The 14,393-nt window shown below is 38.0% G+C and overlaps 1 protein-coding gene across 6 annotated transcripts in view; it reads right to left on the minus strand.

Annotated features, from left to right (window-relative positions):
• Nucleotides 1–510: 510 nt before the first annotated feature.
• LOC122568746 (neurogenic protein mastermind) overlaps nt 511–14,393 on the minus strand; it is a 247,455-nt gene continuing 233,572 nt past the window's right edge. For all 6 annotated transcript variants that reach the window (XM_043728854.1, XM_043728853.1, XM_043728852.1 and 3 more), the window contains 3 exons: nt 12,556–12,861; nt 11,622–11,876; nt 511–10,766 (listed from right to left, as the gene is read on the minus strand). In XM_043728854.1, coding sequence (XP_043584789.1) covers nt 10,525–10,766; nt 11,622–11,876; nt 12,556–12,861 — 803 coding nt within the window. In that variant the 3' untranslated portion in view covers nt 511–10,524. The remainder of the gene's footprint in view (nt 10,767–11,621; nt 11,877–12,555; nt 12,862–14,393) is intronic.

The raw sequence follows: 14,393 nt of genomic DNA on the forward strand, positions 1-14,393 counted from the left end.
TCCTTTATATATTATAAACTATTATATACTATTATACTATTATAAAAAGATGATCATACAGAAGTGGACACATTCTATTATAAAGTAAAGTAAGATATTCTATTTATTTTGTAATGCGGTTTTTCAATTGAAATATTACAATATGAATTTCATTAGAATGCAAAATACTAAATGTAGAAATAGTGATTAAACTGTAGATTTTGATATGCAGTCGTATTTTTGAGAACATCTGTAAGTAAAGTAGTAAAGAAGCAAAATCTCGGTAGCAAATTGGCTTACCTATCAAGTATTAGGTCAGATGACTCATTTCTGTTCTGTTGATCTCTGAAATTGTCTCTCATGCAAAATCTCTATAACATTGAAGCAAAACCTAACTTTCTGCATTACGTATTCGAACTGTTCAGTAATTGAATTTAAAAACTTTGGTTTTCTTTCTAGTTCTAAAAAAAATTACTTAAATACTAGGATAGGAGGTAAAGTGGGATGAAATTGAAGTAAATTAAACACAGGTTATGGCATATAAATTTGTTTATTATTATTATCTGTATAATATATTTGAAACAATATCATTCTACAACATTGCATAAAAATATACAAAGACATGACAAAATGTCTTGACTCTCGTTTGATAAAACATGTTTATGAATAATTTGATCAGCGTTGCACCGCTATCAGATTTAACTAAATTCATTCATTTAATAGGTCACTTTCGAATTATATTATATTAAACCGCTATTTATTTTTTTCCTTTTTTTCTTTTTCTTTCTCTTAATGTCCTCACTTAAAGGATTCGTCGACGAATCTAGGGCAAAACCAAATAACCTTCCGTGTTTTATTTGCGAACTGCCGTTCGCACGTAACATACGATGAAACAGAATCAAAATTAGAGTTCACGACTTTTAAGTGGGCATATTTCTCATTTGATAAACACTTATAAAATAACTCGATATAAACGGGACTTATAGCGACATAAACGATTATTTATCCTGTTTATGTTCTTTCTTATGCAATGAAAGAATGTATGGCCCAATAAAAAAAAGGAACGTTCATTCTCTGATCACGCGTCTATTTATCGTGTGCTTGAAGCCAAGAGAAGTCTAAGTGATCCGAGATAAATCGAAACGGAGGAAAGAATTCAAAAAGCGCGCGTTCATTAACTTTTAGAATGCACGCGTCGTATTAGAAGTGTAACGAAATTTACTAGAACCGGAAACGAAGCGCAGTCGTAGACGAAGAATTCGCTTCGAGTGCGTCATAAACATGTTTAGAGAGTACATAGGCCAGAAATAAAAGTAAAAGGAAGGAACGAACGAACGAACGAATGAACGAAAAAAAAAAAGAAAATAATTAAAAGTCGACAAAAAGAAAACACGAGAGATGAAGAAGTAGAATCGGTGTCTTGAATGTACGAACGAAAACGGTGATCTTTTTCCCACCGTGGCCTTTGATGAAAATTGAAATCGGCTCAGATTTAGCAACACTCTCATCCGAATACAATTATTATCTTTCTTTTGAGATCATTGGCCGAAGGATAACAATGGTAATTATAATATTAATAATGATAATAGTAATAAGTAATAATAATAATTAATAATAATAATAAAATAATAATATGACAATAATAATATGATAATAATAATAGTTACTTAGAAATAATAATAATAATAGTAATAAAAATAACTATTCGTAAACTATCCTTTACCAAGGGAGATATTACCCATTAGCTTATGTACATAATCTGTGTATATGATTTCTCATTTCTCTTCCTCCATTCTCCGTCTTAAATTACGAATTATTACAATAATTCACTATCGAATTCGCTTCGATCAGCAACATAAATAACTATAACGCAACACTGTCTTCTTTCTTTCATCTTTTTTTTCTGTTTTGTTCGTTTATTTACAGGCATTGTTTCCCTCGCGTCTCCATCCAATCAACGCGTGTCCACTCACTCTCTATTTCTAACTCTTCCTTTATCTCTTACTGTTTCGCTCTTTTTTCCCCTCGTTTGTTTCACTACTGTTTTATTGCTACCTCGTCTCGTCTCTCTCTCTCTCTCTCTCTCTTTCTCTCGGTAAACCGATCTGCTTTCACGTGTTCGCGAACGGAAAGAAACGGCGAAGCGTAAGTTTCACGGCACGGATCATCGAAAACTATATCGGCGAACACTCGCGAAGAATCTGCTTCATTCGAGTCCCCGGGATGATCGCTTGCTGCGCCCTCTTTTTGACTAAAACTTCCGCGCGACGAACAATGCGCCCTCTATACGTACGCGCATCTAGTTATCGCTACAGCATTAACAATATAATATATCACAATCTCGTTAAGAACAATAGCATGAAGAAAGAGTATTGATTTTGCGTCGATTGATCTGCGGCGAAAGCGCTAACACGTTCATCCCGTTTCGCGTATGATTCTTCTTTACCCTTCCTATCGTATTATTTTCCTTAATTCACAATTGTAATTAAAGAATTTAGAATTTCAATCAACAGAATTTTAATCAACATCGATATTATTCGCTTCTTGCTCTACATTATCTTTCTTCCGTTCTTTTTTTCTTCTAGTTATATATCGATTCATCCTATCCATTCATAAAATAGTGACTTTCAATAATCAATTTTTTAAATTTTCTCAATCATTAATTATTTCGTTTCGTTTTATTTCGCAAGATTGTCACTGTGCACGCCCGTTACGTACCGTCACGGACCGTATCCTATGACCTGTTCGAAGCGATTTCTCGCCGAGAAGGGAGAGAAACGGCTTTCGTTTGCATTCTCGATCCCCTCTCGCGCGCAATTCGGTCGAAGAAGAAAACATCAAGACTCTGTGGCGCGGCGGTGTTCGCCGATTATCCGTCAGCCGCAAAAATTACAGTCACGTGCTTCGCTCGCTTTCTCTTTGTCTCTACCTACCTCCCACCAACCGCATACTGACTTACTACACGCTATTTACAATATACGACGAAGGAAAAAAGAAACCGATACGTCGCTATGCTTCTGTCGCCGTGATTCTGAGTCGTCGTCGTAGCCATCGTTGTTGGTCAAATATTATTTTATCGCATTTATCGAAACCTCCTCGCGTATTATAAATACTGATCCCTCAAGCATTATTTTGAATTGTATTCATTTACCGCTAGATATATATAATCAATTGGTTCATTGGAAGGAATTGTCGAGAAAAAGATATCTATATCTATATATATATATATCTATATATATATATATGTATATATATAGATGCGTGTGTGTGTGTGTGTATATATATAGCTATATACTATATGTATAATTATTATATTCTCAAACTCGTTGAGTCACCCTCTGCTTTTTCTCGCCTCTTCCTCTCGTTGAATCGATTTCGTTGTTGCAAAGAACAGTCTCTTCGAACTGAAAATTCGCTATAGTTCAATAACCTCGACAAACTGAGAGTTTTAATAATTAATTCGGTATTAGAGTTTAAACTTGAATATAGTTTCTAATATAAGAAATAGGAACACGTAAAACCGATCGTTCATTAAAACGCAAATCGAAATAAAATTTTCGAGGATATACGGGTGTTCGTCGTAGAGACTGTCCTTGGAAAAAACGAAATTCCCTGGATAACGGTACATGAGTGAGGTGTATGAAAAAGAGGTTTCGATGTTTGCGACAACCTCGACGACTGTTTTTCGTATTCTTGTAAAGAGAGGATCAGTAGAAAATCATCTAGTCGACGCTCTACACAAAAGGCAAGCGAGTATAAAATAAACTGGATACAAGAACCACGAGTTGGTTTTATATAACCTTGAAATATAGGTATACCGTCCAATTTTTCACATTTTTATGCTTCATTTTTTTTTTTTTCTTCTTTTTTTGTTCTCTCGCAATATAGTGAAATTATATGTGTGTGTTTTTATTGTTACTGTTTCTTCTGTGTCAAGAACAAGAACTTAGAAAATATCTCGATACTTTTACTCTCGCTGACTTTTACGACGAAGGATGATCAACGTTTCAAATCTGTCGTCGTTTTAAGGAAAAAACGACTGTGAGTTAACAAACACGTTCCTTCTAGACAAAATATTTACCGTTACGTTGGAAATTAAAAAATCATATCTTCTCGTCCGTTTCAACAGATAATTCGCGAGATATTTCCGGAAGTTCGTTTTGCTCTACTGTACTTGGACTCGAGATTTTTACGCGATCCAAACGTCTTCAGTGTTTACGTAATTTGTAGTTGCTAGAATGTGCAACTTGGAAACGAGAATTTGTCCTAATCCAGAATAGTTACGTGAACTCTGCCTTTCTCTATCGCAAAGGTCAGTTAATTGATTTTTCACAGATTTTTCATGAGCCATTCGGTGTTGTGTATATAGTGGAGCGTTGCGTGCCCTGTCGATGTCGACCAGTGGATCGTCATTGCACTTACATGTTCTATCAATGAAATTTGCAAACTATTACAAACCGAATATATTATTCTACTTCGCTTTTGTCGTTTATCTTTAGTAATACTTATTTCTTACTTTCATCTCAAATAGTTGTAACCTACTGGAAATGGAAGTAAAGGAAAGTAAGATTGCCCTAACGAATTCACTTTCTTATATCGTTCATTATATACAACATCTAATGAACTAATTCTCAAAATCATGGTGAAAAACTTTGGTGAAAAACGATTGGCCCACTCGAATTTGTATGAAAGAAAAGACTTATTAATCACAGTACAACTTGCACAATATGCACATTGGTATATAGGACGACACTTAAGCAAGAATATAGTTATCAATACGATCAGATTATAAATCAATCCCTTTTTCACCTTGGCATACTTATATACGATTGCGAATCTAAGATCGATGACTTTATTCAAATACTAATACTATTTGGATTTTAAATAATATTTAATAATTACAAAAGCTTGGATAAACTTTGGTTGACAAATCTTAACGAGATTCTAAATAGATTGAAGATTCTCGAGCGAATTTCAAAATATTAAATAAGACAGTTAATTCTCCAAAAATTAATTTCGGAATCTATCTAAAACAAAATTCAATAAACAAATAAATCAAAACAGAACTTCGAATTAATAGGATACTGTAATAAAACAGAAACTAAAAGTATGATTCTATCATGTGACGATTTACATGAACGTAATTCTACGAACAACCCAAATCGATCAACGAAACACATATAAAAACAAATTACTATGAATCTTCTACATCCATATGATCCTCCGTGACCTAAAACTCAACTGAATCTAGTGGAGTTACTGCTCACAAGAATCATAATCCAATGCCACCGAAATATTTCTCCATCACCATAGACATCTGCTCTATCCGAGGGAAATTCTCCCGTAAAACCGTAAGAGTCCGTTTAGAGCTCTACCCTTATGCCACGATAGTAATTTCACGAGGAGCCAAGGCCGGCGAATTGACATTTTCGGGTTGGCTTCCCTCCTCTTTCCTTTTCTCTCTTCTCTTGTAATCCTTATCCCTCATCGCTGCTCCTACACTCGCTCCTATTTTCAGTCTGGTCTCTCCCTAACCGTGATATTGATCCTCCGCCCCTTTCCGCCCCCGCGTTCGTCGCGACCGTACGCGTTAGGCCGCCGCCGTTCGACCTAGTGTCGGAACGTCGAGGTGCAGATGAAAACGTCGTCTTCGTAGAAACAATGAATTCTATGAGTTAACCGGTTCACCTACGAAGATAACAACCAAAGTGATTCCTCCCCTCACGGAGAGTAATACCGTAATATTTGTTAATATAGAAATGTTCGATGAGGAACGAGGATTAACACGGAACGCGAGGAATCCGCTTAGCAACAACAGCCTCGAAGGAATCGATAATGAGCGAAGTTTCGTTAGGATTATCGCGCAAACAGCGTGGATACGCTTCGCGTGCGCCACCACCGGATCAGTCAGGATTCGCTATTTTCATTTGGTTTCTCTGTCTCTTTTTCACCGTGTCGATCGATGAGCGCTATCGTGAATTTTTCAGCGATCGCCGACAGTGTCCTCGAGCAGAAACGCATCCGCCTCCGATTCTCTCCGGAGAGAATCGATAAAAAGGTGAGCACTTCGAAAAATGGCCCAATCAGAGGGAAAATCTGTGTAGGCATGAAACGATCCCCGAAACGTTTAGTTCGATTGCACGAGAGACGTGTGAACATTGGAAGTACGTATAATACCGTGAAATGAATGGAAGATGCGAAATGGTTAGGATCGCGGACAGATCGATGAGACTCTGGTTGGTCCTGCTCTGTGTCGCTTTCTGGCTGTTGTTCTGTGTAGGAACTGTGTTTCGATTATATTCTTCGCGTGTAAATAACCGACATTGAAACGCGTTAAACAGTCCGATGGATCGCGGGTTTAACACGAGTCGACAATTAGCGAAGTTACGGGGAACCCGGCAAACAGTACCGTTTTATCGACATTTATGGCGCGTCCTGCACGCGTTGTTTATCATTGGGAGCGAAATTTCATCGAGTTACACGGTCGATTTCTCCCGTTTTAATCTTTGGTTTCTCCATTTGTTGTTGTTTTGTTGGAAAATGGAAAATCGATTTGGAAATATACGACTCGTCGTGAGATGAGACGATAATATTATCCAGAAGCGAAGTAAAGAAACGATTGTAGGAACTCAACGCTTTTTATTAATAACAGTTCGAAATTCAACATGAACTTTATTCTATGCGAAATGCCCGTGTATCATATAAAGTTATAAATATTATAAATAATTAGGTATATATTTATCCGGCACGAGACTCCTCGATGAACTGACATATACCCGGGAGCCTTTCTTTTATTTTCTCCGCTTCGGCTGAAACGTCATCTAACCAACATCGACTGTCGACAGTGCAAGAGAAAACAGCTCGATCGTTGTTAACTTTTTTCATTGATCTTATTTCAATCTTTATGTCCATTTTTCTCTTTCATTTTCTTTTCCCCTAAAACGTGGAAGATCGAGTGGCATACTCACGAGGACCGGAAACACATTTTGTATGCATCGTGTAAAGATATTCGTGAAAATAATAGAGATTAGAACTGTTAGTCCGGTATTCTGTCACGAAATAATTCGAGGCACTGATGTCTCACTTTCTCCATTGTTCTCTCTCGTTTTGTCGTGCGTATAAAAAGGAAAAACGATCCACCGCGACAATCGACACCACTGCACGCCTTTTTACTCTCTTTTTGGTTGGTCCCTAATGCTCTCTTTCTCTCTCGCATTCTCGCATTCTCTCGCTTTCGTTCGTTCACGAAAAAACGTATGTATATTCATTACTTCTATTAAGAATCATGGAAAAAAGCAAAGAGAACAGAACAACCACGTGTGGCGACTTCGTTACTCTCATCACTACGCTTGATTCTCTCCGTTTACATCATACGTCCTCATTAAATCAACGTGACACGATCAGAGCACCTGTCCCCTTCGTTCCCCCCATTTTTTTAATTATTATTCTTTCTCCACATTTTTCGCTTTTTTTATGTCGTTTTTTTCATTCTTTAGATTATGTTTCATGGCCCCAATATTTTACAAGACAATAAATGACGTCGTTTCGTCCGATTAAAGAAAATTTCTTCCATTATTTATTTTTATTTATTTATTTTACGTTAAAAAAAAGGAACCGCGCGACGCGCGTACTGTCTTCTTTTTGCTAATTTTCGCATGACACGAACATGCTCGAAATCGGAGATGCGATCTCCATTCGAGCGCTGAATATAACTGCGAGTGACGAGCGAAACTCCAATCGGAAAGTATTCGTGCACGCTTTTCGGCGAACGGTCGAGGATTATTTTACTTTTCGTTACTTTCCTGCACTCTCGTTTCTCTGCTGTCTTTCTTTTCTACTTTCTACCGGGTGTCCCGTATATTCACTCGGTGTTCTTGAATTCTAGTGCGTCTATCTTATCTCGATGGTTTCCTCGTAAACTTCGTTTTTTCATCTATTTCGACCTCTCTCTCTTTCTCTCTCTCTCTCTCTCTCTCTCTCTCTCTTTCTAGAAACGATAGTTTTGATTAGACGAACCGTGAATCTCTAACTCCATTTTCATTATCTATGGAATGTATTTACTATTTGGAAGATTAGTCGCGAACCCGCCATCTGGTGACGATGAACTGTAGCTCGATACATTTCATAAATCACCGTATCAATCGAACGTTTCGCATGAATTCTGACTGAAAATGGATCAAACGATAAGTACTAATGCTATCCTGTTACAACGATTCTTGGTATTTGGAAAGAGCCGAAAAGAACCGGAATATCCGCGAGAAGAGCATTCGGTTCATCGTACCAAGAACGATGTTCGCAGCTGACCGTAATTATTTCATGTGCAACCTGTCGAATTCGGCGACAGAGCACATTCTATGGAACTAAAACTCAATAAATACGCTCGGATCGAGGAAATGTGCTTTATCGCCGCGCGAAACACACATACACAATCACGTGTTGTCTCATTCTTTCTCACCGATTCATTCGTTTCTCTTTTTCGCACCAATTATATTCTTTTTTCCCATATTCTCAAATATTCTATCTCTTTCTATTTTCATCCGTATCACTATTTCTCGCCATTCGCTCTTGAATCGTGCGTTATCATCGATTACTATTATCATTATATATATATATATATATTCATTTATTTATATATATATGTATAATATTCACCTATATCGTAGGGCTCTTAAATTTTAATCGGCTAAAGTTTGCGAACTTATCGTCCTGAATTTTCTTCTAACTCGTATGTGTATGTGTGTGTGTATGTGTGTGTGTTTATGTAATCGTGTATTTTTATGTACAGTCAAGATTGTAATTTATCCCGTAGCAACACTAACACTGCGTTCTTAGGAAGGGTTTCTTCATTCTCTCCCACTCTTACTCGCTCCGTCTCTTTCTCTCCTCATCATCAAACGCGACGCGAACCCTGCGAGACGTGGACCGATCGATCGGGCCGAAACACTGGCCCGTCGTCGCAGGCCACGATGTAATTCATCGGGAATCGAATAATATATCTCATAATTGACTTTCTGTTAATTGTAGAATACGCGATCGTTCGCGGCATCGTTTAAATACGCTATTAACTCTAGCAATTGTCATTATCGTAATAATGTAATTAGCTGTAAATCGAAGTTCAGCGACGGTCGAATGTCAACTCGTTCAAGAAAATCGACGATTCAATGTTCCTTCGCTTGATCGTCGACCGAAAGGATAAATGGAACGTCATTGTAACAAAAACGACGACACGATCGATCGTGAACCGACGATTATTAGGACGATATTTTCTTTTGTTCGCCTGTCTGTTGACGATTCTCGATCGTGGATCATCGCGTGAAAAATCAAGAGAAAGAATTCTACCGTTGGTCGTTTTATGGAGTGCGCGTCGAAGTCACCGCGCAGTGTCGTCGACGCGTGCACTCGAGAGAGAAAGATCGATCGATCTTCACTCCGGTGCGACCGTCACTGCGAAAACTTGAGAACATGGGGAGCAGCGAAAGAAAAAGGATTCGAACATGCCATTTACATGGCAATTAAACGTCACTATATATATATTATTATATGTGTATATGTAATATAAAACGTTTGCGGAGCAACGAACGACGGGACGAATTTTTACGCGTGCCTCTTGATTTCCCACGCTGTCGACCGTCCGCTGGTTCTATTTCGATCTATTTACCTCTCTTTTTCTTACTCTCTTGTTTCTGCTGCTTCTTTGATCGTTTATCGTTTAAGAAATTAAATTTTACTAAAAGATGATTGCCTAGAAGAATAGTCGCCAGCCGAAGGATAGCTGCCGAAAATGCACTACGACCGGTTTCCATGCAAGCGAAATGTCGAACCGGATGCCCTCTGACGAACGAATTTTTCAACTCGCGCACCCTCTATCGTCGGCAAGCCGAACATCGAACGGCCTGAGAAAACTTACTACACGTATGGATCTATCATATGCACGTGTCGCGATACCGACCGTCATTTACTTCTGGTTCGACCGGATCAAACACCCCGACCGCGCGTTTTCAAATTAGATTAATCGATGAATATGTCTGATCATTGGTGGACGCGCGTTACAGGTAACCATGATCGTCGCGGTTCGACGAGTGGTCTTCACAACACGGAAATCAATAATCTTATATCTCCTCGCCCCCTTTCACTCGTTTCGTTTACTTTCGACTCCGTTTACAGTTCATTCACCGCTACAGTTTTGCCATATTATCATCAAGACTAACAAATGGTACGATCACGTTACACGAACCCAGCGAACCTGTTAACTTTTACCAACCAATTTTCTCTCGACGCGACTATTACGCCTCGTCGTTATTCATCGATCTCGAAGGAACTGTTAAACGAATTATCAGCACAGCACGCGACGAAGAATGCTGCGCGTGCAGTCAAAGCGAATCTACTTATGGACGTAAGCGTTTTTTCAGGGGGTGATCGATCCTAGCGCGTGTACGTATCATTATACGTGGTTCTTTTTCACATGTTCACTTTTCTTTGCGTTTTGAACCGATCTTCGAGTGGATTAAAATCCGATTTTCCGAATAGACCGCGATAGGCGTGGTCTTACAGAATATCGAGGTTGAAGCCCGCTGTAGAGTCGAGGGAATTCAGCAATTCCTGAGCGCTGAAGTTCGACGTGTCTCCAGTCGGAAGGTTCTCCAGAAATTCGAGGCTAAAGTCAGCTGCGGCTACGGAAGGGTCCGTAGTGGTGGCCGGCGGTTGCGCATGTTGCTGTTGCTGTTGAGACAGGCTGCGCACTCCTGGACTACCAGCACCGTACTGTTGATGCGGGTGCAGGGGAGAACCTGCAAGGGAATCGTTCGAACGTGATTGATGACGAGCAAATGACTTTATGATAATGTATAAGGAGGATGAATACACTCATGAGGATTAGCACAAATGATTTGATAGTGTAATAATATGGTCGAGGATAGAACGAGTTAAATTATTTGCATATTTTCGTATTAAGCATGAAAAAATATAATTTTAACTATTTCCTGTATAAATATATTTTAATAGCATCGTTGCGTGTGTTATGATACTATTATTAATTTTTAGAGATAATCAATATATCTTTGGTTTTGTTTTTGCGATACAGCAATTCCTTAAGATAATCTTGTATGTAAAAAGGGAGAACTTGAACTTTATTGACTGCTTTTGATCAATTACAATGGACACTTCATTAAGAAATAATAACATGAACAACTTAAATACGCATATAACAATCGTAAAACATGTTTCAATATCCTATTACTTTTCTAACAGAGGCCCGATTTATCATACTAATATAACAAAAATAAATACGAAAATATAAACTTAACTGTCGAAAACATCGTTAACACGATTAATTACTTCGTTATACGTTTTGGTGGCGAACAAATCACCACATGACTACTATTTATTATTATTCTATTTAATATATCATACGAAATTGTAATCTTTCACGGTAAACGCGCGTAATCGAAAGAAATCCATTTGAATAAATCACAAGTTTCATTGAATCAATCATAAAATTATCAGGTAACGAAAATTGATCAGGATCCACCATTTATCGGACGATTAATCACGTCGAAATCATTTTTCTTATTTAACGCAAGATCTCGTTCGATCAATATTCTCCGCGGTTTGGAATCAGGGAATGGTCATCGTCCAAGACTCACCGGTTCCGGTAGTGCTGACAGAGTTGACTGATGAGGACTGCGACATTTGCATCTGCAGTGACATTTGATTATTACTCTGCTGCATGGCTAATGTTTGCTGCTGGTGTTGCTGCGACAGTAGCTGCTGCATCTGAGTGCTGTTGGCCATACCGGAGCCAGCGATACCTCCACTCTGTGAGCGGATCAACTGTTGATGCTGTTGCATCTGTGCGGCGTTCATCTGCATTCCACCTGTGCCACCCATACCGAATCCACCTGGAAAATGAGGATAAGTAAAACGGTTTAACACGATTTACATTTCGTTGTGATAACTGGTATTTACTGTCTACAGAAACGCAATGATTTAATTCATCATTTATCACGTATAAAGATGTAACCTTAATGGCTTGACTCTTCGTGTTGCAATATGGAATGGATCATGAACTAACGTGACAAATGTACGTTACTGCAATCATACAGCTTGATTTTTTCATTGTAAAATATAGAACTACGAATATAAGAATTGTACAAAATATCTTTTTGCTATAATGGATTAATTGGTAGATCTATTATTATCTTGCTATCTGCATCACGAGTAAAAGAATAATTTCCAATTTTCAAATTCCACATTCCTGTCTCTAGGAAATATAGGATTATAAAATCCCATGAAACGTAACTCGCATTCTACTACTCAATATTATAATATAAGATTTAATTAGAGACGTATATAACATCAATTCTTAATATTCGTAATATCTCTGAATATTCCATTTTCTGCGAAGAAATTAATTATTAAAACCGAAGATAATTTTCAGAGTTATAGTTGTAACCGGTTAACCGAATAGAAAAGTTATTTGTTAATTCGATATCGTTCGAAACGGAGATTACTCGTACAAATCGCCTACTGCGCGCAGGATTACAAGCATGATAATGGATGTCCCAGGGAGACGCTTACCTTGGTGACCTTGTTGGTTAAATTGCGATCGCAAAGCCTGCGCCTGAAAGCCTTGTTGCTGCATGAGAACGTGTCGCCACTCCTGCTGGGCGCCGCGGCCCGCGATACTATTTCCAAGGCCATCAGGCGGACCCACGCTAACGTTAGGCGGCCGTTGATTGTTAGTCCTAGGATATCCAAGACGCTGATGCATCTGATGCATTCCGCCTATGGCAGCCATACCGCCACCGCCCATGTACATGTTGCCACCGGCAGCGTGCAACGCTTGCTGTTGCTGCTGCGCAATTTGCGGCCTCATCATCGGACCTACGACAAAACAAGAACAAACGGATAGGTGATTGTTAGTGGACATTGCCATTTTTCAGGATTTTTATGGAACTTTGTAAAAGATTGTATAAAAATACGGCTAAGAATATATTAAAGATTCTTCTTTAAGGTTTAGATGCATTTTCTTTCATGTTGATAGGGAAGATGAAATTTCAGACGTTGAGAATTTATTTTATTAGTAAATCGTCGCTCTCAAAGAAATTATATATGGCTTTCATTTACCTTTTTCTTTATAATGACACATATTATGTCTCTTAAAATAATTTAAACCTTGCCATTGAGAATTATGCCATTGTTGCTTAGTTGTAAATTTATTATTGAACAAATATATGTAAATTGTGTCTGACAGTATTTTTAAAATTGACAACAAGGCGGACAAACATAAAGAAACTCTACTAGAGGAAAGAGGGATATTTTTAAAGCTTTATCTTTCAAAGCTTTCAGCACATTTGCCACCAATGATGTATTTTGTATACAATTAAGTCGTAGAAAATCTTCGTCGTATCAAACAGGAAATCTCTTATCAAACCAGAAGAAGGATTTTCTTGTTACAAATTATATACGAAAATATCTTAGGTAAGATTTACGACGACCGAAACAGACGATTGAATCGCAGAGGATGGTGATCGATCGCGGGGAAACGTTTCTTCATTCTAGCTAGCCAGATACGTAAAGAAGATACGTATTACGAAGGAAACGTAGAACCTTAATGCTCTGTGGATTTTCGTTTGGATAGAATCTTATGAAAGTAGCTCCGAGCAGATCGATAGAGGAGCCTCGTACGAGCTACGATGTATAAGAATATTTACGATCCCCTTTCCACCACCAATCCACCCTCTCCTGCTCCTACACCTACATCTCGTTCTCGTTCGTTCTTTCTAGCCTCGAGCGGATCCAGCAAGAGATCGGGCTCATTTCCCTCGAATACTTATTTAACTGATCGTGATGGTTAAAAAGTGTATAAACATTATTCAAATGAATGCTTCGCGTCCGGTCAAATATTTTTTCTCGATTATTCACAGTTTACTCTTTACGTCTGCTCACTTCGATTTACCTAGCTCTATGTAATCGGAATAGTCCGCTTCCCAAAATTATATTTCCGACAAAAATACATCTATTACGCTTTATTTAACTTTTAATAGAAAAACTGTGCATAGTCCTGTCGAACGAGACAAGGTAACCCTTGTCTGAATTATGGTTGGATTGTTTGAGAAACTTAATGGAAGAAGTAGTATAAGTGTATTGACACAATATCCATATAGAGAGCATACAAATCTTCTTGAGTACGCGTAGTGATGTGTTTTAATGTTTAGAAATATACAAACAAATTTAGCTACAGTTTCGTTGAATTACAAATTTTATCACATATATTCTTCTTCTTCTGAACTTCTCATTTAAGACTCGAATTTTAAATATTGTTCTGTAAGCATAGCGGACAAGAGCGAACGAAATGGAGAAATGCATCTTTAACTAGGCTTCGAAGAAAAGTCTGATGGTCGTAATCTTTTCCT

This window comes from Bombus pyrosoma, linkage group LG6 (genome assembly GCF_014825855.1).
Source record: "Bombus pyrosoma isolate SC7728 linkage group LG6, ASM1482585v1, whole genome shotgun sequence".
Lineage (NCBI taxonomy): Eukaryota > Metazoa > Arthropoda > Insecta > Hymenoptera > Apidae > Bombus > Bombus pyrosoma.